Source organism: Heteronotia binoei, chromosome 7, assembly GCF_032191835.1.
Source record: "Heteronotia binoei isolate CCM8104 ecotype False Entrance Well chromosome 7, APGP_CSIRO_Hbin_v1, whole genome shotgun sequence".
NCBI lineage: Eukaryota > Metazoa > Chordata > Lepidosauria > Squamata > Gekkonidae > Heteronotia > Heteronotia binoei.
In genome coordinates, this window is record NC_083229.1 from 19,246,104 (window position 1) to 19,272,014 (window position 25,911).

At 46.9% G+C, this 25,911-nt stretch overlaps 1 protein-coding gene across 2 annotated transcripts in view; it reads left to right on the top strand.

Moving 5' to 3' along the window:
• The window catches only part of ADCY8 (adenylate cyclase 8), a 198,811-nt gene that overhangs the window by 83,591 nt on the left and 89,309 nt on the right, over positions 1 to 25,911 (top strand). For both annotated transcript variants that reach the window (XM_060243211.1, XM_060243212.1), the window contains exons 4-5: positions 6,306 to 6,417; positions 23,406 to 23,533. In XM_060243211.1, coding sequence (XP_060099194.1) covers positions 6,306 to 6,417; positions 23,406 to 23,533 — 240 coding nt within the window. The remainder of the gene's footprint in view (positions 1 to 6,305; positions 6,418 to 23,405; positions 23,534 to 25,911) is intronic.

Consider the following 25,911-nt stretch of genomic DNA (forward strand, 5'->3'; position numbering starts at 1 on the left):
AGGGTGAGGTATAATCCAATCTCCAATCTCCATTCATGGGGCCAGGAGGGCTTCTAGCGTCCTGGCCACACTGGTGGACCTCCTGATGGCACCTGGGTTTTTTGGCCACTGTGTGACAGAGTGTTGAACTGGATGGGCCATTGGCCTGATCCAACATGGCTTCTCTTATGTTCTTAGGGAACAGACTTCCAAAGGAGGGAAAGAGGGTACTGTTTCTGTTCAGGAAGCACTGCAAGGCGGTTTGCAAAGGCCTTTAATTGCATTTAAGCTATAGGCATTTTAAGGAAGGGTAGGATGTTGTGCACTTCAGATTCCTGGGATCCAAGATCACTGCAGATGGTGACTGTAGCCATGAAATTAAAAGACATTTGCTCCTTGCGAGGACAGCTGTGGTGAACCTGGGCAGTATAATAAAAAGTAGGGACATCATCCTGCCAACAAAAGTCTGTATAGTTAAAGCGATGGTATTCCCAGTAGTAATGAATGGCTGTGAGAGTTGGACCATAAGGAAAGCCATTTTTTAAAATTATGACACATTACACAGTGTGTCATAATTAATTATATATATATATATATATATATATATATATATATATATATATATATATATATATATATATATATATATATATATATATATATATATATATATATCCTACATTTCCAAAAGTGCAAGGGGATGTGCAGCCAACCGAAGGAGACAATAAAATTTGCAGTCATAAGAACATAAGAGAAGCCGTGTTGGATCAGGCCAATGGCCTATCCAGCTCAACACACGGTGGCCAAAATAACTGAGTGCCATCAGGAGGTCCACTAGTGGGGCCAGGACACTAGAAGTCTTCCCGCTGTGCCCCCCCCCCCAAGCACCAAGAATACAGAGCATCACTGCCCGAGAAAGAGAGTTCCAACAATACGCTGTGGCTTATATCCACTGATGGACCTCTGTCAATATGTTTTTCCAATCCCCTCTTGAAGCTGTCTATCCTTGTAGCCACTGCCACCTCCTGTGGCAGTGAATTCCACGTATTAATCACCCTTTGGGTGAAGAAGTACTTCCTTTTATCCGCTCTAACCCGACTGCTCAGCAATTGAATTGAGTGCCCACGAGTTCTTGTATTGTGAGAAAGGGAGAAAAGTACTTCTTTCTCTACCTTCTCTTTCCCATGCATAATCTTGCAAACCTCTATCATGTCACCCATCAGTCGACGTTTCTCCAAGCTAAAGAGCCCCAAGTGTCCACACAGTTCAGAGGCAATAACCCACCAAATCACAGCGTGTTTATGCATGCCTTAAAGGCTCTGTGATCCTATTCAGATTTATTCTAGCCTAAGTATATTAATTTCAGTGGACTGAGACTAGAGTGTGTCTTCATAGGAATGCGGTGAAAGCCACTGTAGAAACTATTGCTAGAATCCCTGGGGAATAACAGTCTTTCATGCCCTGTGGGACGCTGCCAGGGAAAGCGGGGCTTTGTAAGCCTCCCAGGATAGAACCTTCTCAGAGTGGGAAGCTGCAACATGAAAAGTAAAAGCTCCTGAACTTATTTTTTTTAAAAACCCTTATTTTTAATCCAATGCCTGCATTTCTGAAGCCGAGAATTCATAGACAGTAATAAAAAATCCTAGAACAACTCAAGCCTGAACTCTCCCTAGAAGCTAAAATGACTAAACTCAGAGAGCCAGTTTGGTGTAGTGGTTAAGTGGGCGGACTCTTACCTGGGAGAACCAGATTTGATTCCCCACTCCTTGACTTACAGCTGCTGGAATGACCTTGGGTTAGTCATAGCTCTCATAGACCTTCTTCCCCTGTAGTGGTTAAGTGTGCAGACTCTTATCTGGGAGAACCCGGCTTGATTCCCCACTCCTCCCCTTGCAGCTGCTGGAATGGCCTTGGGTTAGCCATAGCTCTCATAAACCTTCTTCCCCTGTAGTGGTTAAGTGGGCGGACTCTTACCTGGGAGAACCAGATTTGATTCCCCACTCCTCGACTTACAGCTGCTGGAATGGCCTTGGGTCAGCCATAGCTATCACAGAAGTTGCCGTGGAAAGGGCAGCTGCTGTGAGAGCCCTCTCAGCCCCACCTACCTCACAGGGTGTCAGTTGCAGGGGGAGAAGATATGGGAGATTGTAAGCTGCTGTGATGAGTCTCTGATTCGGAGAGAAGGGCGGGGCATAAATCTGCAGTCGTTTTCTTCTTCTGTCATGCTTTGATCACATCATGAGAAGGCAGGAGTCACTGGAGAAGACAATCATGCTTGGAGAAGCGGAAGGCAGTAGGAAGAGAGGAAGACCCAATGTGAGAAGGGTTGAGCCTCACATCAAGAAAGATGTGGACAGAATGGAGTGGGTGCAGAGGAGAGTGACAAGGATGATCAGGGGCCTGGAGACCAGTTCCTAGGAGGAAAGGCTAAGGGACTTGAAAATGTTCAGTCTGGAGAAGAGGAGGTGGAGAGGGGACATGTGGTGGCTAAAAAGGCAAAGGCAAAGGCAAAGGCAAAAGGGTCGGAATTCTAGCAGGAGCTCCTCTGCATATTAGGCCACACACCCCTGATGTATCCAATCCTCTAAGAGCTTACAAGGTTCTTTGTTGTAAGCTCTTGGAGGATTGGCTACATCAAGGAGGTATGGCCTAATATGCAAAGGAGGTCCTGCTAGAATTCCACGCCTGCTGCTCTCTATACGTATTTGAAGAGCTGTTGCTTAGAGGGGGGCAGGGAGCTGTTCCTGTTGGCAGCAGAGAATAGAATCATAGAATTGGAAGGGACCTCCAAGGTCATCTAGTCCAACCCCTGCACAAGGCAGGAAACTCATAAATACCTCCCCTAAATTCACAGGATCTTCATTGCTGCCAGATGGCCATCTAGGCTCTCTTTAAAAACCTCCAAAGAAGGAGAGCCCACCACCTCCTGAGGAAGCCTGTTCCACTGAGGAACCGCTCTAACTGTCAGGAAGTTCTTCCTAATGTTGAACCGGAAACTCTTTTGATTTAATTTCAGCCCATTGGTTCTGGTCCTACCTTCTGGGGCCACAGAAAATAATTCCACACCATCCTCTATATGACAGCCCTTCATGTACTTGAAGATGGTGATCATATCACCTTTCAGCCACATACTCTCCAGGCTAAACATGCCCACCTCCTTCAAACTTTCTTCATTGGACTCAGTCTCCAGACCCCTCACCATCTTCATTGCCTTTCTCTGGACCTGTTCCAGCTTGTCTCTATCCTTCTTAAAATGTGGTGTCCAAAACTCAATACAATACCCCAGGCGAGGTCTTACCAGAGCAGAGTAAAGCGATGCCATCACTTCATGTGATCTGGACACTATACTTCTGTTGATATAGCCCAAAATTGCATTTGCCTTTTTAGCCACCACATCACACTGTTGACTCATGTTCAGCGTATGGTCCACTAAGACCCCTAGATAAATTTAACCCACAATTTCAACTGGGAATAGGCCCGGCTCATCACCCTACTCCGGGTGTTAAACAACAGGCTAGCTCCCCAACCCTCTCCTCTCTCGCCAATCAGAGTATCCTCTGCAAATTTAATAAGCATTCTCTCTATTCCTTCATCCAAATCATGTGTAAAGATGTTGAACAAAACAGGTCCCAGGACAGATCATTGAGTCACTCCACTTATCACTCCTCTCCAAGAGGATGAGGACATGAATTCACAAGCACACTTTGGGTGCAATCTGTCAGCCAGTTACAGATCCACCTAACGGTCACAGGATCCAAACCACATTTTACCAACTTGTCAACAAGGACAGTATGTGGATCCTTATGTGGAACAGGACTTGTAATAATGAGTTTAAATTAAGGGTGGGAAGGTATCAACTGGGTATTAGGAAAGACTTTTTTTACAGTGAGAGTCGTTCAATGGTGGAATCAACTACGGAGGGAGGTGGTGAGCTCCCCCATCCTGGCAGTCTTGAAGCAGCGGCTGGATGAACACTGGCCAGGGATGCTCTAGGCCAGGGGTGGGGAACAAAGACACTCCAGATGTTTTTTGCCTACAACTCCCATGAGCCCCAGCCAGCATGGCCAATGACTGGGGCTGATGGAAGTTGTAGGCAAAAAACATCTGAAGAGCCACTGTTCCCCACCCCTGCTCTAGGCTGATCCTGCATGGAGCAGGGGGTTGGACTAGATGGCCTGTATGGCCCCTTCCAACTCTATGAGTCAATGAAGGAAGCCACAGCCCTCAGTCTGCAAGACCTGAGCAAGGCTGTGAATGAGAAGAGGACATTTTGAAGGACACAAATTCATGAGGTCATCATAAGCTGGAGGTGACTCAACAACATTTTTCTCACACACCAGAGTGTTTTGTTTTATTTTATTTATATCCCGCCCTCCCCACCAGGGCAGGCTCAGGGTGGCTCACAGCAACAAAATGAAAACAATCAATTTAAAAATTGCGTAACATTAATACAACAATTTAAAATCCAGTCATTAAAACAATCTGGTGCTAATATCATATGTAGTTGTTTCGCTTCTGATGGCTTCAGTATTCTTACATTTTCTCCCACAGTGACCGTAACTCCGATGAAGATGGAGGTTCTCTATCTGAGTCGGGGCGGTCCGGGAAGGGAGATCCCTTTCCCGGCTTGATGGGGTGTCATTAATACCGGCCCCTAAGGTCAAGAGCTTGGGAGTACTCCTGGAGTCCTCTCTCACAATGGAGGCCCAGGTAGTAGCCACTACCAGATCCACCTTTTTCCATCTTCGGTGGGTACGGCAGTTGGCCCCCTTCCTGGAGCATGCCAACTTAGCAATGGTGATCCACACTAAGGTCACCTCAAGAATAGATCACTGTAATGCTCTGTACATGGGGCTACCCTTGACTCTGACTCAGAAACTACAGCTAGTGCAGAACGCTGCGGCGTGGCTGTTAATGGGGCCCCCAAGGTGTTGGTATTGACCTTTAAAGCCCTTTATGGTCGGGGGTCTGCCTATCTACGGGACCGCCTTTCTCCATATGTTCCCCAGCGAGCACTGCATTCAGGGACACAAAATCTACTTTCTATCCCTGGACCAAAGGAGGCCAGGTTATGCTCCACAAGGGCTAGGGCTTTCTTGGTGGTAGCACCAGGAATGTGGAATGCCCTCCCGGAGGCTACAAAAGCCCTGCGGGATCTTTCTACCTTCTGCAGGGCCTGCAAGACAGAACTGTTCAGACAGGCATTTAACATCTGACCCGGGAGAAGATTGCCACCCCACATCTCTAAAGAGCTATGATTATTATCTGATCACCATCAGGAAAAGAATCCGCCTATATTAAAGACATCACCATAGAATGTTTTTTAGAATGTTTTGATTATAATTGCATTTTATTGGTTTTTAAATTGTAAATGCAAATATCTAAATTGACTGTTAGCCGCCCTGAGTCTGCTTGCAGAGAGGGTGGGGTAGAAATTTAAGGTAAATAAAATAAATAAATAACTCTAGATCAGTTAAAGGCGAACCGGAAGAGTGTGGTTTTACAGGCCTTGCAGAACAGGGTGAGGTCCCACAAGGCCCTCACTTCTTCCGGTAGCTGGTTCCACCAGTAGGGGGCTGCTACCGAGAAGTCCCTCTCTCTTTGTGACAATATGCTAGAAGTTTGCAAATCATGGATTCTCTTCATTTATTCTTTCCATAGATTCTCTCCATTTATTTATGTCAAAATCTCAGTTGGAAATATGGTGGCCTCATCCAGCCAGGGGCACAGGCCATGGCCAGGGCTGCCAACTTTGGATTGGGAAATTCATGGAGATTTGGGGGAGGAATCTGGGGAGGAAGTTCAGGAAGGATGTGATGTCATTGAGTCCACACTCCACAAGCAGCCATTTTCTCCAGGGGCACTGATCTCTCCCCTCTGGAGACTGGTTGTCATTCTGGCAGATCCCCAGGCCTCACCTGCAGACATCCCTGCTAGCACTTCTTCTAGCCAGTTTGGTGTGGTGGTTAAGTGTGCAGCCTCTTATCTGGGAGAACTGGGTTTGATTCCCCACTCCTCCACTTGCACCTGCTGGAATGGCCTTGGGTCAGCCATAGCTCTGGCAAAGGTTGTCCTTGAAAGGACAGCTGCTGTGAGAGCCCTCTCCAGCCCCACCCACCTTACAGGGTGTCTGTTGTGGGGGGAGAAGAAATAGGGGATTATAAGCCACTCTGAGACTGCTCACTGCCTTCCAGAGAGAAGGGCAGGGTATAAATCTGCAATCTTCTTCCTCGTGTATAGCATTGACTGTTTGCATTGATCGTGCTGAATAGTCCTCTCTATCTAACAACCAGAGGTACCAATTCCTTTTCCCCTTGTGTCTCCAGTATCCTTTTTGCAGATGTGAAAGGGTTCACTAACCTGTCCACAACGTTATCGGCCCAGGAACTGGTGCGGATGCTGAATGAGCTCTTTGCCAGATTCGATCGCCTTGCGCACGTGAGTTGAGTTGCCTGGTCATTTTTTGCATGTCAAAAATATCGGAATTTCGAGTATTTACATTGCATGTCTAGGCAATGTCTAAGTTCAGTCATTATAGGGTTAAATATGTTTATCAATTTGTATTGTTTAGCTGACTCAGGAAGAGATATCTGGCTCACTGCCAGTGAGATGAGCAGGGTGGGATTCTAGCAGGAGCTCCTTTGCATATTAGGCCACACACCCCTGATGTAGCCAATCCTCCAAGAGCTTACAAAAAAGAGCCCTGTAAGCTCTTGGAGGATTGGCTACATCAGGGGGTGTGGCCTAATATGCAAAGGAGCTCCTGCTAAAAAAAAAAAGCCCTTCGTGGGAATCCGTATCATCGTCACCTGTTGAACCTGGTCCGCTGTGGTCATCTCCAAGCACTACGGCTGTCCTTAGCTCCCCTTCAGAGTCAAAGAGGAAGATGCTGTTTCATCAGCCTCTCTTTATGGTTTCTGAGCTGCATTTCTCATTGGAACTTGGAAGATTGGGTGGGAGAGCTGTAGATGTAATAGGAGGTGTTGCCTCCAGTTTCCGCCCCCCCCCCCAGCTACAGCCCTGTGTTTGGAGAGCCAGTTTGGTGTAGTGGTTAAGTGTGCGGACTCTTATCTGGGAGAACCGGGTTTGATTCCCCACTCCTCCACTTGCACCTGCTGGAATGGCCTTGGGTCAGCCATAGCCCTGACAGAGGTTGTCCTTGAAAGGGTAGCTGCTGTTAGAGCCCTCTCCAGCCCCACCCACCTCACAGGGTGTCTGTTGTGGGGGAGGAAGGTAAAGGAGATTGTGAGCCGCTCTGAGACTCTTCGGAGTGGAGGGCGGGATATAAATCCAATATCTTCTTCTTCTTCTTCTTCTTCTGAGCAGGGCCAGCTCTCCCACTAGGCAAACTAGGCAGTTGCATAGGGCGCCGGGAGGGTGGGGGCAACAAATTGGGCTCTGCACTCCCTTCCTGGTGCCCCAGGCAAGCACCTAGTTTGCCTGCCTCCTCTGCCCCTCACCGCTACCGCCAGCCCCTCCATTTCCTTCCCTCCCTTTGCCTCCCCTCCACGGCTCCACGCCCCCACGCTTCCCCCTCCCCACCATGGCTGCATGCCCCCTGTGCTTCCCCCCTCCCTGCTACACCTCCTCCCTCCCTTTGGACCCTTTCCCACCCACCCCGTGCCAATTTCAACACCGGAACTGGCTCTAGCGCCGCATTCCGGCTCTCTAAAGCCCCTGCCTCCCCAGCTGAACCCTTGAATCACAGGTAAAACCATGTTGCAGGGCCAGGACATGCTCACCATCTCTCAGGAACAGCGTCCTGAAAGGGCAACCCCGGCTGCCGCTGACTCCTCCCCTCCCCACTTCCTGGATGTGAGAGGAGGCAGTGGGGATCACCCTTTCAGGATGCTGTTCCTGAGAGATCTTGAGTGCTTCCTGGCCCCGCACCACAGTTTTACCCTTGATTCGAGTGTGCGGCCAGGGAGGGGGGGGCTTTAGAGAGCCTGAACGTGGTGCTAGAGCTGGTTCCGGTGTTGAAATTGGCATGGGGTGGGTGGGAAAGGGTCCGAAGGGAGGGAGGAGAAGGAGGCATAGCAGGGAGGGGGAAGGCACGGGGGAGCTTGAGGGGTGCCAGGCAGCAAGTCTGCCTAGGGCGGCATGGGGCATCAGGTCGCCCCTGCTTCTGGGGGGCGGAGATTAAATTTACTGTGCTTAAGTTACAGGAGAGCAGTTTTCAATCCTTAAATTACAGGAGAGAAGAGAAACTTCCTGATGGTCACAGTGGTCCAAAAATGAAACCAATTCCCTGTGTAGTATGTTTGCTCTCTCTCTCACTGAGGTCTTCTGGTGGTGGCTGTTGGAGATGATCTAGCTTTCAGTTTTCTACCGTGAATAGAGTATTGGAGTACATGACCCACTGATGGACCTCCTGATGGCACTTGGGTTTTTGGGCTGTGTGACACAGAGTGTTGGACTAGATGGGCCATTGGCTTGATCCAACATGGCTTCTCTTATGTTCGTAAGACTCCTTCCAATCCTGTGTGTCTCTGCTGCATATCTGAATCCTTTTGTGCTATGAATTGTGCATTCCTGACTATGGAACAAAGCCTTTTTGTCTGGGAACAAATTGTCTTTTTTTGGTGTTGTTGTTTACCTGAGTCCCTGTAGCTTCCCCTTTCATTTTCTATATACCAACTTGATAACTGCTGGCTCTTCACTTCTAAGGACTTCCTTGATTCCTTTAGGGAAAATGAAGAAAAATATGTTTTCTACCCCTGATGATTGACTCAAATGTCTCACAACTAGAGTATTCAGTGGAGAATGAACTCCCGCAGGCCAAAACTGAAATCTTTGGATTAGGTCCTCATAAACCCTATCTCCTGCAGTCATTGTGGCTTGCAAGGTTCTAATTTGACACCTCACAGGAGGTGGAAGGTCTTCCTTTAGCAATCCTGAAATATTTCCCCCCCATTAGCTGTTGAACATGTGGAGTTGCTTTATACTGAGTCAGACCACTGGTCCATCTAGGTCTTTGTTATCTATTCTGCCTGACAGTGGCTCTCCAGAGTGTCAAACTGTGAAAGGTCATTCCCATCACCTGCTATCTGAGATAACAGGGATTCAACCTGATATGACAGCTAGGAAGATTCTTGGCTGCCCCTGTGTATGGGACAAATAATGCTTACTTCCTCGTTTTGTTATTAAATACCCAGGGCTTTTTTTGTAGCAGGAACTCCTTTGCATAGTAGGTCACACACCCCTGATGTAGCCAATCCCCATGAGCTTGTAGTAGGCCCTGTACTAAGAGCCCTGTAAGCTCTTGGCCTGATATGCAAAGGAGTTCCTGCTACAAAAAAAGCCCTGTAAATACCCATTCTTCAACACTCCTGACTGCTTCTATACTGGAAAGAGTCATGGCTCAGTAGAAGAGCATCTGCCTTGCTTGCCCAAAGTCCCAGGTTCAATCCCTGGCATCTCCATTTAACAGGATCAGGTAGAAGGTGATCTGAAAGACCTTTGTCTGAAAGACCCTGGAGAGCCACTTCCAGTGCCAATAGACCTTGATGGACCAGGAATCTTATGCAGTAGAAGGCAACTTTATGTGCACATCCAGATTTGGGGATGGATTTTTTTATTTCTGACAGTTGGGTCACCAACATCCAGGTGGTGGCTGGAGATCTCCTGGGTCTACCACTGAGCTCCAAGCTACAGAGATCAGTTCACTTGGAGAAAATAGCCACTTTGGAAGGGGGACTGTATGGCATTATGCCAAAGGTGGCCAAACTTGCTTAACATTAGAGCCACAGAGAATAAATGTCAGATGTTTGAGAGCCTCAAGGCAAGAACTTTAGATGTTTAAGAACCACAAGACAGGAAGGGAGGGAGGGAGGAAGAAAGGAAGGGAGGGAGAAAGGGAGGAAGGGAGGGAGGAAGGGAGAGTGGAAGGAAGGGAGGGAGGAAGTGAGAGAGCAAGGGAGGGAGGAAGGAAGGAAGGGAGAGAGGAAGGGAGGGAGGGAGGAAGAAAGGGAGTGAGGAAGGGTGGAAGGAAGGAAGGGAGAGTGGAAGGAAGGGAGGGAGGAAGGGAGGGAGAGTGGAAGGAAGGGAGGGAGAAAGGGAGGAAGGGAGGGAGGAAGGGAGAGAGGGAGGGAGGAAGGAAGGAAGGGAGGAAGGGAGGGAGGAAGGGAGGAAGGGAGAGTGGAAAGGAGGGAGGGAGGAAGAGAGAGTGGAAGGAAGGGAAGGAGGAAGGAAGGGAGGGAGGAAGAAAGGGAGGGAGGAAGGGAGAGAGGAAGGGAGGGAGGAAGGGAGGGAGAGAGGAAGGAAGGGAGAGAGGAAGGGAGGGAGAAAGGGAGAAAGGAAGGGAGAGAGGAAGGAAGGGAGGGAGGGAGGGAGAGGTGGAAAGAAAGCCTTTAACTTAAAGTGCATTTTTCAAGCCCCCAGAGAAATGCCTTCTTCAAGCTGGCCGAAGGGGGGGTGGGAACTTCAAGAGCCACTCAATATATGTGAAAGAGCCCCATGTGGGTCTGGAGCCACAGTTTGGCCACCCCTGCATCATACCCTACTGAAGTCGCTCCCCAAACATCCCCATCCTTGCATTCCACCCCCAGAATCTCCAGGTCTTTCCCAACCCAGAGCTGGTAACCCCCTGTGGAACATCACGTTTTGTCCGATCAGATTGCCAGTTCTTAGCAGGCTGACCTTGAAATGCAGTCTTTTCCTACAATTTCATCTGAGGGTTGGGACATTTTGCCTTCTTTGGATTTCCTAATAATTTTCCTTTTGCGTTGCTATTTATAATGCCTCTGGATTTCAGCGCTGCAAGACAACCTGCGCTGCCCAAATCGCTGTAGCTTTTTTAAGCTGCTGGCAAGCCATGCTACTGTTACAAGAGCAGCCGTGAGTCTTTGGTTTCTTGGAAGACTCTTTTTGCACGCTCTTGAGGATAAGAGGATGCCATTCCCTGATTGCCTGGAGAGTGTAGTATTTTGTTCTCACAGCTCTTTAGTGGGAGTCTGTACCATACCACTACCTGTTGAACCTGGTCTGCTGCAGTCATCTCCAAGCACTACGGCTGTCCTCAGCTCACCTTTGGAGTCAAGGCGGAAGGCGCCATTTTATCAGCCTCTCTTTATGGGTTCTGAGCTGCATTTGTTTACGATCTGCTTCATTGGCAAAATAGAAATTGCACTTGAGATGTATCTTCTGAAAGATCGAGAGCCAGTTTGGTGTAGTGGTTAAGTGTGTGGAGAACCGGGCTTGATTCCCCACTCCTCCACTTGCACCTGCTGGAATGGCCTTGGGTCAGCCATAGCTCTCATAGGAGTTGCCCTTGAAAGGGCAGCTTTTGGGAGAGCTCTCTCAGCCTCACCCACCTTACAGGGTGTCTGTTGTGGGGATGGGGTGGTAAAGGATACTGTGACCGCTCTGAGACTCTGAGATTCAGCGTATAGGCGGGATATAAATTCAATAACATCACCATCTTCTTCTTCTTCCTCTTCTTCTTTGCCACAGAGTTTTACACCCTTCTAAATTCACCAAGCCTTGATCTGGGTGGCCCAGGCTAGCCTGATCTCATCAGAGCTGGGAAGCTAAGCAGTTAGTATAGGTTAGTATTTGGATGGGAGACCACTGAGGAAATCAAGGAAGGCGATGCCAAACCACCTCTGGATGTCTCTTGCCTTGAAAACCCCACCAGGGGTTGCCGTAAATTGGCTGTGGCTTGCTCACACTGTTACTAAGTCCACCAAAGCCAAATGGGCTTAGAAGGGTATGCTGTAGGGCAGGGGTGGCCAACAGTAGCTCTCCAGATGTTTTTTGCCTACAATTCCCATAAGCCCCAGCCAGCATGGCCAATGGCTAGGGCTAATGGGAGTTGTAGGCAACAAACATCTGGAGAGCTACCGTTGGCCACCCCTGCTATAGGGCTTTTTTTGTAGCAGGAACTCTTGCATATTAGGTTACACCCCCTGATGTAGCCAATCCTCCAAGAGCTTACAGGGTTTTTAGTACAGGACCTACTGTAAGCTCCAGGAGGATTGGCTGCATCAGGAGTGTGTAAGGAGTTCCTGCTACAAAAAAAGCCCTGGGTATGCCTCTGCTTACGATTACAGCATTACTTTAATCAGGGGTCATTTTGTAGAAAAAAAGATGCAGGAACTCAGTAGCATATCTCATTTGCACATGCCCCGGGATCTGTGTGCAGCAGGGAGAGAACTCCACACTGCATGCAAACCCTGATTGGAGGTTCAGGAGCAGCGTTCCCTCTAAGCTGAGTGAGTGTGAGCTAGCTCACAGATTTTTAGCCTCCAGCTCACAGATTTTTGTCTTAGCTCAGGAAAAATGTCCCCAGAGCACAATAATTTATGCAGTAGCTCACAACTTTAATGCCAGTAGCTCAGGGCTTTAAAAAAAAAACAAACAAACAGGAATGCAGTTTTGGCTGGCTTGGTGCCAGGGGTGTGGCCTAATATGCAAATGAGTTCCTGCTGAGCTTTTGCTGCAAAAAAAGCCCTGTGTGAAACAACGGTGATGTCAGGGGCTGTGGCCTAATATGAGTTCCCACAAAAAAAGCCCTGCAGCAGCTCACAATTTTAATACCAATAGCTCACAAAGTAGAATTTTTGCTCACAGAGGGAACAGCGTTCAGGAGCAGTGCTCCTCTGAGCTCCTGCTGAATGCAAGCCCTGACTAGAAATGTGCAAAATCCACCAGTCCTATTTTTACAGATACTTGCACCATCCCACACTTGGTGAACACACGTGCATGCACTAATCAGCAGAAGCAGTTATGTGATGTGGGTGAAGAGCTGTTGCTTGGTGGCAGAGCATCTGTCCAGTATGCAGAAGGTCCCAGGTTCAGTTGCCAGCATCTCCAGATTAAAGGATGAGGTAGCAGGTGATGTGAAAGAGCTCTGCCTGAGGCCCTGGAGAGCTGCTGCCAGTCTGAGTAGACAAGACTAACCTTGATGGACCAAGGGCTTGATTCGTAACAAAACAGCTTTATGTGCTCATGTGAAGCAGAGCCGAATGGCTGTTGCACATCGCACACACTTGTTTCCCAGAAATGCGCATCATGTTTCCCCCATCACTGTGCTGACAGCAATCTCTATCTGATTTTCCCCTCTCATGTGCAGTGGCCCATTGCACTGGGAGCCAGTGTGGTGCAGCGGTTAAGAGCAGCCGACTCTGATCTGGAGAACTGGGTTTGATTCTCCACTCCTCCTCCAGATGAAGCCTGCTGGGCGACTTTGGGCCAGTCACAGTTCTCTCAGAACTTTCTCAGCCCCTCCTACCTCACAGGGTGTCCGTTGTGGGGAGAGAAAGGGAAAGAGATTATAACCTGCTTTGAAACACTTTGAGGTAGCAAACGCAGGGTATAAAAACCAACTCCTCTTCTTCATCTTTTCTTAATTCAAGATGGCAGGAAAACATGCACCTGTGTTTAAAATCACACTATGATTAACTGTGAAACTGATACTTCTCTCAACCATCCAACAACCACTTTCCTGCTTGGTACTTGTACCTGCAGCAGGGCTTTTTTGTAGCAGGAACTCATTTGCACATTAGGCCACACCCCTCTAATGTGGCCAATCCTCCTGGAGCTTACAGTAGGCCCTGTAGTGAGAGCCCTGGAAGCTCTTGGAGGATTGACTACATCAGGAGTGTGTGACCTAATATGCAAAGGAGTTCCTGCTACAAAAAAAAAAAGCCCCGATATGCAGCAATAAATATGTAGCTTGAACTTGAGGCTAGAGAAAGCATCTTTACAGCCTCCTTAACTTGGTTTGAAACCGAATAAAACCAGAATTAATAATCCAGACTTTCTCTTGATGCTTCCCTCGGATTCTTAGGTTATTTATGTATCTAGAGTCATCTCCTGCCATCGCATGTGTTTGTAGAACCTCCCTCGACCATTTTTTTTAAGCGTGCCTAAAAGACTTTCATGAGCCCTAGCAACCCACATGGCAACTGGGATGAGCCAAACAAATAGGTGGGAAAGGGAGCCAAAGCAATGAGCGCCTCAAAATGTCACTCCATGGAAAGGCAAAAAGCTTTGCTGATATTTTTGTGCTGCTGGATCAGAAATCCGGAGGGTGGGGAAGGGAATGACTAATCTCATTTGGTTAGTTATCTGCACAAAGGGGCGAACGTTCTAGCTTTGATGAGAGCAAGAGCAAGAATGCATTTCCTTCCTCCACGAGAAACCGTTCTGCATTTTTGCTTTCCCACTCAGTCAGCTCAACGCCTTCGATAATCACTTGTCAGTTTTGCTCTTTCGTTTTCTGCATGATCCTGTAGGTTGCGTCAGGCCCTCAAAACCTTGGTCTATCAAGACTGGCATTACCAGGATCTCAGGATCTCGAATGGAGTTCTCTCACATAGGGTTGCCAGGAAGAAGAAGAAGACGACTGCAGATTTATACCCCGCCCTTCTCTCTGAATCAGAGACTCGGAGCAGCTCACAATCTCCTTTCCCTTCCTCCCCCACAACAGACACCCTGTGACGTGGGTGGGGCTGAGAGAGCTCTCCCAGAAGCTGCCCTTTCAAGGACAACCTCTGCCAGAGCTATGGCTGACCCAAGGCCATGCCAGCAGGTGCAAGTGGAGGTGTGGGGAATCAAACCTGGTTCTCTCAGATAAGAGTCTGCACACTTAACCACTACAGGGGAAGAAGGTCTATGAGAGCTATGGCTGACCCAAGGCCATTCCAGCAGCTGCAAGTGGAGGAGTGGGGAATCAAACCCAGTTCTCCCAGATAAGAGTCCACACACTTTACCACGACATCACCAAAGGTTGCCAGGTCTCCTCTGGCCGCCAGTGGAGGATGGAGGGTAGGCTTGCCTGACCCTGTTTGGGAAGCTCTTGGAGATTTGGAGACAGAGCCAGGGGAGAACAGGGACCTGATGTAGCCAATCCTCCTGGAGCTTACAGTACTAATAGCTCTGTAAGCTCTTGGAGGATTGGCTACATCAGGAGGGTGTGGCCTAATATGCAAAGGAGCTCCTGCTACAGAAAAAAAAAGCCCTAGGTGGAACATCTCTGCCTTGCAAGCGGAACTGCATCAGATCCCACAGGGCATTGGCGATGTTCCCTCTAAGCCATGGAGTCTCGTGAACAAAAATTCTACTGTGTGAGCTGCTGGCATTAAAGTTGTGAGCTACTGCATAAGCTAGTTTGCTCTGGGGCCATTTTTCCTGAGCAAAGACAAAAACATGTGAGTCGGAGGCCAAAAATCTGTGAGCTAACTCACACTAACTCAGCTTAGAGGGAACACTGGGCATGGGTGTTATTTGGCAGAGAGTTCCACCAGGTTGGAACCAGGGCAGAAAATGCCATGGCTCTGGTTGAGGACAACTGGATTTCTCCCAGGCCAGGGGCCACTAACAAGTTCTTAAGTGCCAAACATAGTGTTCTCCTGGAGGTATACCAAGAGTGGGGGTCCTGAAGATACATGGGTCCCAGACTGTTAAGGGTCCCAGAATGAGAGCCAGTTTGGTGTAGTGGTTAAGCGTGCAGACTCTTATCTGGGAGAACCGGGTTTGATTCCCCACTCCTCCACTTGCACCTGCTGGAATGGCCTTGGGTCAGCCATAGCTCTGGCAGAGGTTGTCCTTGAAAGGGTAGCTGCTGTGAGATCTCTCTCAGTCCCACCCACTCACAGGGTGTCTGTTGTGGGGGAAAGAAGATAAAGGAGATTGTAAGTCACTCTGAGACTCTGATTCAGAGAGAAGGGTGGAGTATAAATCTGTGGCAATCTTCTTTTTCTTCAAGGTTAACACCAAAACTATGAAGCTGCCTTATACTGAATCAGATCCTGGGTCCATCTAAGCCAATATTGTCTATTCAGATTGGCAACAGTTCTCCCAGGTCTTTCACATCACCTTCTTCCAGATTTTTTAACTAGAGAAACCAGGGATTGAACCCCAGAACTTCTGCATGCCAAGCAGATACTCTACTGCTGAGCCACAAGCCCTCCCCTTGTGGGAAACAAATGCTTCCATAGTCATTTGAATTCACAGCTTGGCAAGAGCGACTTTGTGCCCGCAGCCGGTGAGCAACACATGAACCAAAGTGTCATGTATAGGAATAATTGATAGGAAGCACTGAGAAATGTGCTGTTCTTCTCCTCCTACTCTCACACACCCATGCACACAGACACACACCTGGCGCTTTCGCTTACTTGTTCAATCAGGGAAAGAATTAATTGCCTTGAAAAATGTCACACAGGTTGCCTTTCACGATATGTTTCCTCCCCATCTTGCAGATACATCAATGACAACTTTACACCGGCCTTCCACATTATGCAGGCGTTCTCTGGATCATTCAATGATTTAGTAGACTGTACTTTAACTGTCAGAATAATTTAATGTTGAATCTCGCAGAATCCGGATTACACTGGCAGTAGTGTTTACCAGATGTAATGCCCTCACTCTGCATAGTCAATTCCTTCACCTTGTGAATTCCTACCTCTGCATTAAAAATTATTATCCTGGGCCTGTCTGTCTATACTGGTTGTAGAGGTTTAGAGCTCACTAGATCTGCCACCTACTAGGATTCCCAGGTTCCCCCAGCCGCTGGCAGGGGATTGAAGGTCTGGTCGCCAGATCTAAGTTGGGAAACTCTTGGAGATTGGGGGATGGAGGCTGGCGAGAACAGGGACCTCTCCATACAGTCCACCCTCCAAAGCATCCACTTTTACAAGATTATGCAGGGGATAGAGAAGGTAGAGAAAGAAGTACTTTTCTCCCTTTCTCACAATATGAGAACTCATGGGTACTCAATGAAATTGCTGAGCAGTCAGGTTAGAATTGATAAAAGTCCTTCTTCACCCAAAGAATGATTAACACATGGAGTTCACTGCCACAGGAGGTGGTGGCAGCTGCAAGCATAGACAGCTTCAAGAGGGGATTTGATAAACATATGGAGCAGAGGTATTAGCCACAGCATATTGTTGGAACTGTCTGGGGCAGTGATGCTCTGTATTCTTGGTGCTTGAGGGGCGCACAGTGGGAGGGCTTCTAGTGTCCTGGCCTCACTAATGGACCTCCTGATGGCACCTGGGTTTTTTTTGGCCACTGTGTGACACAGAGCGTTGGACTGGATGGGCCATTGACCTGATCCAACATGGCTTCTCTTATGTTCTTATTTTCTCCAGGAGAACTAACCTCTGTCATGGCCTCCTATATTTGTTTGGAGTGAAACATTAATGTAAACATATTTAAGAATGTTTTTCACAAGGACAGTATTTCAAAGTAACAGAAAGGAAATCAAAGGAGGGGAAAATAATTTATTCTGCTTGGTTCATGGACTTCCTGAAGCCCATCTGTGAACCTCCTAAGGGTACATGGTCCCCTGGGACCTCAGCCTTAAATTGACAAGATGTTTAATTTAGTTAATATCTATTTGATTTGATATTTCATTTAATATTTAAGTATTGTGCCCATTAAGAACATAAAAGAAGCCACATTGGAACAGGTCACGGGCTCATCCAGTCCAACTCTCTGTATCACACCATGGCCAAAACCCTAATGCCATCAAGAAGACCACCAGCAGGGGCCAGAACTTCAGAAACACTCCCACTGTTGCCCCCCCCCCCCCATGCACCAAGAATACAGAGCATCACTGCTCCAGGCAGAAGAACATGAGAGAAGAGCCATTTTGGGTTCAGGTCAGTGGCCCATCCAGTCCAACACTCTTTGTCACACAGTGGCTAAAACCTCAGTGTCATCAGGAGGTCCGCCTGCAGGGCCATAACTCCAGAAGCGCTCCCACTGTTGCCCCCCCCCCCCTGCACAAAGAATACAGAGCATCACTGCCCCCAGACAGAGGGTTCCAGAAGCCCTCCCACTGTTGCCCCCCCATGCACCAAGAATACAGAGCATCACTGCCCCAGACAGAGGGTTCCAGAAGCCCTCCCACTGTTGCCCCCCCCATGCACCAAGAATACAGAGCATTACTGCCCCAGACAGAGGGGTTCCAGAAGCCCTCCCACTGTTGCCCCCCCCATGCACAAAGAATACAGAGCATCACTGCCCCAGACAGAGGGTTCCATCTATACTTTGCGTCTAATAGCCACTGATGGACCTCTGCTCCAGATGTTTGTCCAATCACCCATTGTTCCAATCTGCTTCTGTGTTTTGCTTGCACTCACTGCAGAGTATTCCACTTCTGGCCTGGCTTTCACCAATCTTGACAACAGGATTCCCATCACAAAAATTAATCTTTCACCCTAGCTCCTTTTTTGTTTTTTTTTAATCTTCTGCATTCGTGTGCCTTCATCATTTTTTGCAGTCTCGTTTGCAAACAGAGATGAATGGGCCGCTCGGAGCTTCTGCTCTGTGCTTGGCATGTTGGATTGGCTCACTGAGAGGGCAGACTTGATAACTTGGCACAGGTTTTCGGAAATGCAATCCATCACCTCCTTTCCTGCCCCAGGAAAGAAGCAGTATTAATGAAGTTTCTACTTGGCGCCTTTCAGGGGGGGAATAGATATTTGAGAAGTTCATTCCATTGGCTCTCTTTCATGTCACTTTGTCAGGCTTCCTTTCAATCCTCGTGGTTTAATTTTATTACTTTTTTTTGGTGGGGGGAAATAAGTCTGGGTACAAATCATTCAAAGGCACTTCAGTTGTCTGGAGTTGCGGGCAGTGACCTTAACTTAGCAGCACAATCCGTATTTTGTTTGTTTATTACTTTCTACTTCTATCCCACCCTTCCCTGTACTGCAGGGCTCAAGGTGGGTTACAATAGTTAATATGTAAGTTTACAATATGTGGAAGGCAATGGCAAACCACCCCATAAAAAGTCTGCCAACAAAGGATCATGATGTAACGTTACCCCATGGGTCGGTAATGACTCGGTGCTTGCACGGGGGCCTACCTTTACCTTTTTAACTTTGCAATAACAAAAATATAACAATTAACTTATGATAGCGCATAAAAACCAATGTGTGACATTACATTTACAGTTCATTATCCAGAAGGGGTCTCTGAAGGGAAACAGCCCTGTAATATTGGGTTGGCGTTTATCTATCCGTTGCTATCCTCAATAGTATACCTGGTGGAACATCTCCATTTTACAGGCCCTGGTCTTACTTGATGGAGACTTCCATCACCAGAAAGGCTCTGTCCATGGTCGAGGATAGCTGGATTTCTCTCAGGCTGGGGATCACTAGCTGTTTATCATTAGCTGAATGTAATGTTCTTTGAGGGACATACCAAGGTAAGCGGCCTTTGCATTTTGAATGTTGATCCCTCGTATCTCCAGTGAATGGAGACCAAGTCCTATGAGTAAAGGCTGAAGGAGCTGGGTATGTTCAGCCTGGAGAGAAGACAACTGAGAGGTGATATTATCACCATCTTCAAGTACTTGAAGGGCTGTCATATAGAGGACAGTGTGAAATGCTATGCTGCAAATTTGGTGCATCTACATAAAAAAAAAACAGCCCACTCAGAGCCTCAGATAACCGCAGATCAATTCCCCATTATACCCTATGGGAATCAGTCTTCATAGGGAATAATGGAGTGCCTGGCAAACATTTCCCTCCCCCCCCCCTGCTTTCTGATAACCCTTAAGTGGGGGGAGGGCCTCCAAACTGGGGAATTCCCAGCCCCCACCTGGGAATTGGCAACCCTATATGAAAGCCTTGGCCTTTCTGTCCTGTCATTGGCCTTCCAGAGGAACTGGTTGGGTACTGAGACAGGATTCTGGACTACATGGACCACTACTCTGATCCAGCAGGGCTCTTATGTTCTTATCTAAAGTGAGCTTGGGCTAGTTATTCTCTCTCAGCCTATCATGTCTCACGTGTCCTATGAGGATAAGATTACACCTCATGGGTGTCCTTGAAGGAAGGGTAGCATCAAAACACGATTATGAAAATCAATATTCACCGCATCGATAGTTCTGGAGGCAGTGCTACTTAATATCCGACGAGTTTGTGTGTAGAAGTCCTGCTAATCCATATCAAAGACCTGGTACAAGAACCTTTCTCTTTCAAATCCACAAGCTGATCTGGCAGCAGAGCACTCAACAATGGGATTAGAATTCTAAGCATCGAGTGAGAATATATCTAAGGACAGGTATACCTTTGAAGCCAGCATTCCTCAAAAAATAGTCTCAAACAACAGATCCTTCCCACTGTCCCTCCCCCACCACGTGAGCTAGGGATGTTTTACCTCTTGACAGTCTTCCACATTGTGTTCCTTCTTTTTGGCAGTTCTCTTAAACTGGTGGGGTGGCATTCAATATTCAATGAGCCTTTGAGATCTAAGCCCAAACCATGAAGGCTTTCTGTGGTTTCTTAGGGTATTCCTGAGTGCTGTCCTTCTAAAATCTTTCGCTACCATGGCATAGGAGAGCTTTTATGCTTGCTAGGTTGAATTCTATATCAGCACAAGGAATGGCATGTGTGATGGCCACCGGAATAAACACCTTAAGAAGAAGAATTGCAGAGTTATACCCCACCCTTCTCTCTGAATCAGAGACTCAGAGCGGCTCTACCACCTTCCCCCACAACAGACACCTTGTGAGGTGGGTGGGACTGAGAGGGCTCTCACAGCAGCTGCCCTTTCAAGGACAACTCCTGCGATAGCTATGGCTAACCCCAGGCCATTCCAGCAGGTGCAAGTGGAGGAGTGGGGAATCAAGGAAAAGGGGATTTGATGGATTCATGGAGGAGAGGTCTATCAATGGCTACTAGCCATGGTGGCTGAGTGGAGGCAGTCTAAAGTGAAGGAACACAGTGAAGCAATCTGCTGAACTGGATGAATATATAGATGAACCATCAAACCAGTTGTTCAAAGATCTTCTTATGAGGATGAAACACAGGTATAACCTGTCTCCTGCTGAAAATTCACTATAGCTCTTAAGTTGGCTTTTGTCTTTACTGTGGTTCATTGTTTTAATAAGAACACGTAACCACAAAATAATACTTTCCTTGGTTCTTTTTTTTTAATGAAAGATAGGATACATTCTGCATGTTGCTATATCATTCATATAAAAGAAAGTTCCATCGTATCGTTACACTCTTAACCTCTCATCACAATAGACATCTAGAAATACTTTGCAAGTTCCCATTTAAGTTATCAGTTAAGCTTAAATTTCAAGCATATAAATGGAAGAATATTAACCACAATTCACACCAAAGCAGTTTAAGAGTCTAACCATACATATAACGTCTCTTAATAGTCTCTTGCTTCTTTCTTGGATTTCCCAGCAAGCAATAACGATAAGTAGTTCATCTCTGCTGGTGGAAATGTACAAAACAAGTGGGGTCATGTGACCGTATGTGGTGGACTTGTGAGAAGGCGAAAGACTACTGGAAGATGGTACATGATCTATTGCAAAAAATGTTGAAGATACAGATTCCACTGAAACCAGAACTGTTCTTGTTGAACATGTATCCCAATGACTATATAAAAGAGACAAGACATTCAATGACACATATCAATACTGCAGCAAGGATTTTGTTTGCTCAGAAGTGGAAGCTTCAAGAGCTACCTACGAAACTTTTCTTGGTTCTTACTCCATCTTTCTCCAAGGAGCTCAAAGTAGTATGAATGGATTTGCTCCAGGCCTCATTTCGGGCAGGAGCTCGCAGGAGCAGAGTTCCGGAAGCTCTAAATTTTATTGTGCTCTTTCTTTCTTTAAAAAGGTAAAGGTAGTCCCCTGTGCAAGCACCAGTTGTTTTCGACTCTGGGGTGATGTTGCTTTCACAATGTTTTCAGGGCAGACTTTTTATGGGGTGGTCTGCCTTGCTTTCCCCAGTCATCTACATGTTCCCCCCCAGCAAGCTGGATACTCATTTTACGACTTCGGAAGGGTGGAAGGCTGAGTCAACCTGGAGCCAGCTACCTGAAAACCCCACTTCTGCTGGGATTGAACTCAGGTCAAACTCAGAAAGAACTTTCTTTCTTATCCTCCCCCCCCCCCAAAAAAAAAAATTCCTTCTGGGCTCCATTGTTCAAACCTCCTGTGAGAATTTTGCTGAACTCTTAAGATTGTATAAACTTTCTAATATTTTCCCCACCAAAAAAAAAAAGGAGGAGGGGGGAAATAACAAAACATATAAAACAGGCAGATGGAAATCTTCGTCACGCCACCGTGGTCACATAGGAGAAAGTAATTTAAAAAGTATAATGGGAGTAAGGTTTTATTAGGACAATTATAATTCAAGAAGCATTTGAAGGTAGATGCTGAGCTGATGTTGGGGGTGTGTGGCATATGTAAATGAGTTGTGCTAATGAGCTCTGGTACCTCTTTTTCTATGAAATGACCCCTTCCCTCTCCCATTCTGTCCTCATGAGAGCCCTGTGTGGTAAGGCTAGACTGGGAGACAAAGTGATGGGTTCACTGTCCCTCAGTAAACCTCATTGCAAGAGTTTGAACCTGGCTTTCCCAGTTTATAGTACAGCCCTCTAACCCAGAATTACTCAACCCTGATAAGTCTGCAGGAGGGCCACCACAAAATGGCTACCATGGAGGGAGGGACAATGCCAGATATTGGCGCGTTGCAAGCTAAGGATCCTCCAATGATGGAGGCAGCTATTCTGATTGGATGTCCTTGCAGACTCAAAGGTGATGCCTTGTAATGACCTTCTGAAGCTCCTCCTGCTCCACTGTGGTGGAGAATAATGAATATTGCCTCTTTGTCTGAGGAAGAAGAATGGGTGCAAGGAAACTCACTGTCAGGCACCGTGGCACCAGTGGGCACCATGTTGCAGATCACTGAGTGTTGGACTGGATGGGCCATTGGCCTGATCCAACATGGCTTCTCTTATGTTCTTATTGGTCTAACTGCTATACCACACAGGTTCTAACAGTTCTTCTCCCCACATGGTTCACAGCCACTGCAAAATAGTATTGGGCTATATGAAAATGATCTTGTTGGTGGAAATTAGCAACTAAATAGACTTTCTTGCTCTTTAACCAGCATGGGAGCAAACACTCTGGCACAATGATCACCTATGGAGAAATTATTACTCTTAAAAAAAAAATACAAAGGGAAGCTGGATATTCAATTTTTGTCTCTCGTTTCTGTGCTCTACTTTACTGGCTTGCTCACCAATTTAACGGATACCCAAGGCTGTAACCATACCTCTCGGAAACGCCATTCTTGTCCTCTTGGTTCGGAATGCCAAATCATTTTCCATCCAACAAATACACCTCTGTCCCTTGTGATTTCTAATAAATGGACCCTCTTACACTGAATCGGGTAACTGCATCAGCATGTCTGCCACAGTCAGACCTCGGCGGTGTTTCTTTGTCTCCTACAATGAATTGGATACACTTTCCAAGGAATCATGGGGTCTACTTCATTGCGGGTGCATAAAGATGCACGTTTCAGCAATTTAGAAGATCGTTTGTTATGTATAGAGAAAGCATACTGGGGCATGTTCCAATTTCCTTCTGCCGCTCCTTGTATTATATACACTTTGTTCTTGCAAATGAAGTCCCATTGCTGAAAACTGTTCTCTTTTGGATGCAGGAACATCACTGCCTTAGAATTAAGATCTTGGGGGATTGCTACTACTGCGTTTCTGGACTCCCAGAACCTCGCCAAGACCATGCTCATTGTTGTGTTGAAATGGGACTCAGCATGATCAAAACAATCAGGTAATTCGTTTTCTTTTCCCCTTTCATTTTACCGATGCCACCATGCTGTGCTCTGGTCTGTGGTTTGAGTTGTTTTTTTCTCTAGTGCTTTATTGCATGATAGCAAACATTCTCTGATCCTCTCTACTGCTTTGTTACAACCTTGGCTCATGAAGTCATTACAAGGAATCAGTGGCTGCTTTTTAGAGCAGCGAACTCCAGGCCACAAGTCAGCCTGCAAGTCACAGCTGTTGTCCTAAAAGATTTTATCTCCCACTAGGAGATCTTTGTTGATGCAACTCATCGTAGAGGCTCCCAAATGTGTTCTCTGTAATTTGTTGCTAACGTGATCCACACCACTTTAATGGGATAAGCGTGTGGAAATTGGAAGAGTCCAGAACTTTGCTCAAAGGCCTTCTGAGTTCACCTGCGAGTCACCAGCAATGACACGGCTTGCAAAAGCCATGTAAAGGGGACCCTTTAAATGGCTTTTGCAAGCTGTGCTGCATTACGAATAACGAACCTCAAACTTATTCGTTAAAAGGAAAGTTTCATGGAGGTTCATGAGACAGCATGAATCTTCACGAACCTCCATTTTTGCAGTTCGTGCCCATCCTACCACAGACCAGCACTGCTACCTACCTGAATCTACCCACTTCTTTTGTTAGTTCTTCTCTTAGGTTAAGTTTCTTGGTCACATGACACTGTGACCAAATGTTTGGAACAGGGTGGCCAGACTTGCTTAGTGTAAGACCCCACATAGAATAAACATCAGATGTTTGAGACCCACAAGGAAGGAAGGAAGGAAGGAAGGAAGGAAGGAAGGAAGGAAGGAAGGAAGGAAGGAAGGAAGGAAGGAAGGAAGGAAGGAAGGAAGGAAGGAAGGAAGGCAAATAGATGAAGGAGGGAGGAGAGAGGAAGATGTGGAAAGAAAGCAACTTGAACTTAAAATGCATTCTCCAAGCCACTGGCTGGCTTGGCTTGGAGAAGTGATTTAAAGAGAGAAATGCATTCTCCAAGCTGGCTGATGGGGTGGTGGGGGCTTCAAGAGTCACATGATTTGTGTGAAAGAGCCACATGTAGCCCCTGAGCCACAGTTTGGCCGCCCCTGGTTTGGAATGAGATAGGTCTTACCAGATCATTATCTATCTTACTACAATGCTGCCAGGAAAGGGTAGCCCTGTCTTGTTTCTTCAGCTAATGATAGCACACTGCACAAATCATTTTCAATAACAAAACCATTCCTAATACGTTACCTCCTATTTCACATTCAGTGGAGGTAATTGACAGGCTGGTGACATGCTCTGTTGAGTAATTTCCAGTAGAATAGCAGCTGTGGCGTAACATAAAAGAATGCACCCCTTCTTTGCATTCTCTGTCCTAATACACATGAGAGCATAGTTCAGGTGAAGGGCTTGTCTTGCAGTTCCCATCACTTTAATTAAATGTTGTTGATCTTTGGTAAAACAAATCTTTCTCCCTCTCACCTACACACTGTAGGCAAAATCCACAAGTCCCGAGGATACATGGGAGATGTAACTTCTTCTGTATCAGAAGAGGACTTGAAAGATTATAGGGGGCTAGGGTTGCCAGGCAGTGTCCAGCAGGAGGGCTGTATCTGGGGATAGGGGGTGGGTGTAATCAGGGGTGGAATTCTAGCAGGATCTGCTTTGCATATTAGGCCACGTGCTCCTGATGTAACCAATCCTCCAAGAGCTTACAAGGCTCTTTTTTGTAAGCTCTTGGAGGATTGGCTACATCAGGAGTGTGTGACCTAATATCCAAAGAAGCTCCTGCTAGAATTCTACCCCTGGCTGTTGCATCACATCACTTCCAGGTTTAAGAAAGCAGCATAGGTACCTCTAGGAATTGCTGGAAACTCTATGGAAAAAGCAGTAGAGTTTCCTACGATTCCTAGCGGTATCCCAGAAGTGACAAGTGGTAGCAGAAACTGTATGGTAAAACCATAGAATTTCTGGCAATTCCTAGAGCTACCCTTTGTCATTTCCATTTTTTTTTTTGTGACACTGCATTTGGTGTCACAAGTTTTGTTTGTTTTCATTTACCTTATTTATATTCCACCTTTCTTTCAAATGGGGCCCCAAAACGGCTTACATCATTCTCCTCTTTGCCATTTTATCTTCACAACAACCCTGTGAGGTAGGTTGGGCTGAGAGTGTGTGACTGCTCAAGGACACTCAGCAAGCCTCCAGGGCTGAGTGGCGATTCGACCCTGGGTTTGCCAGGTCTTACTTCTACCCAGAAACCACTAGACTACACTAACTTTCTAAATTCCCCCTCTCTGTAAATTCCCCCCTCTCTGTAAATTTTCCCCCTGAAGCTGCCCAGAAAAGCAGCAGGGAAGGGGAGTGGGGGATCACACGTCCCAACTGGGAACT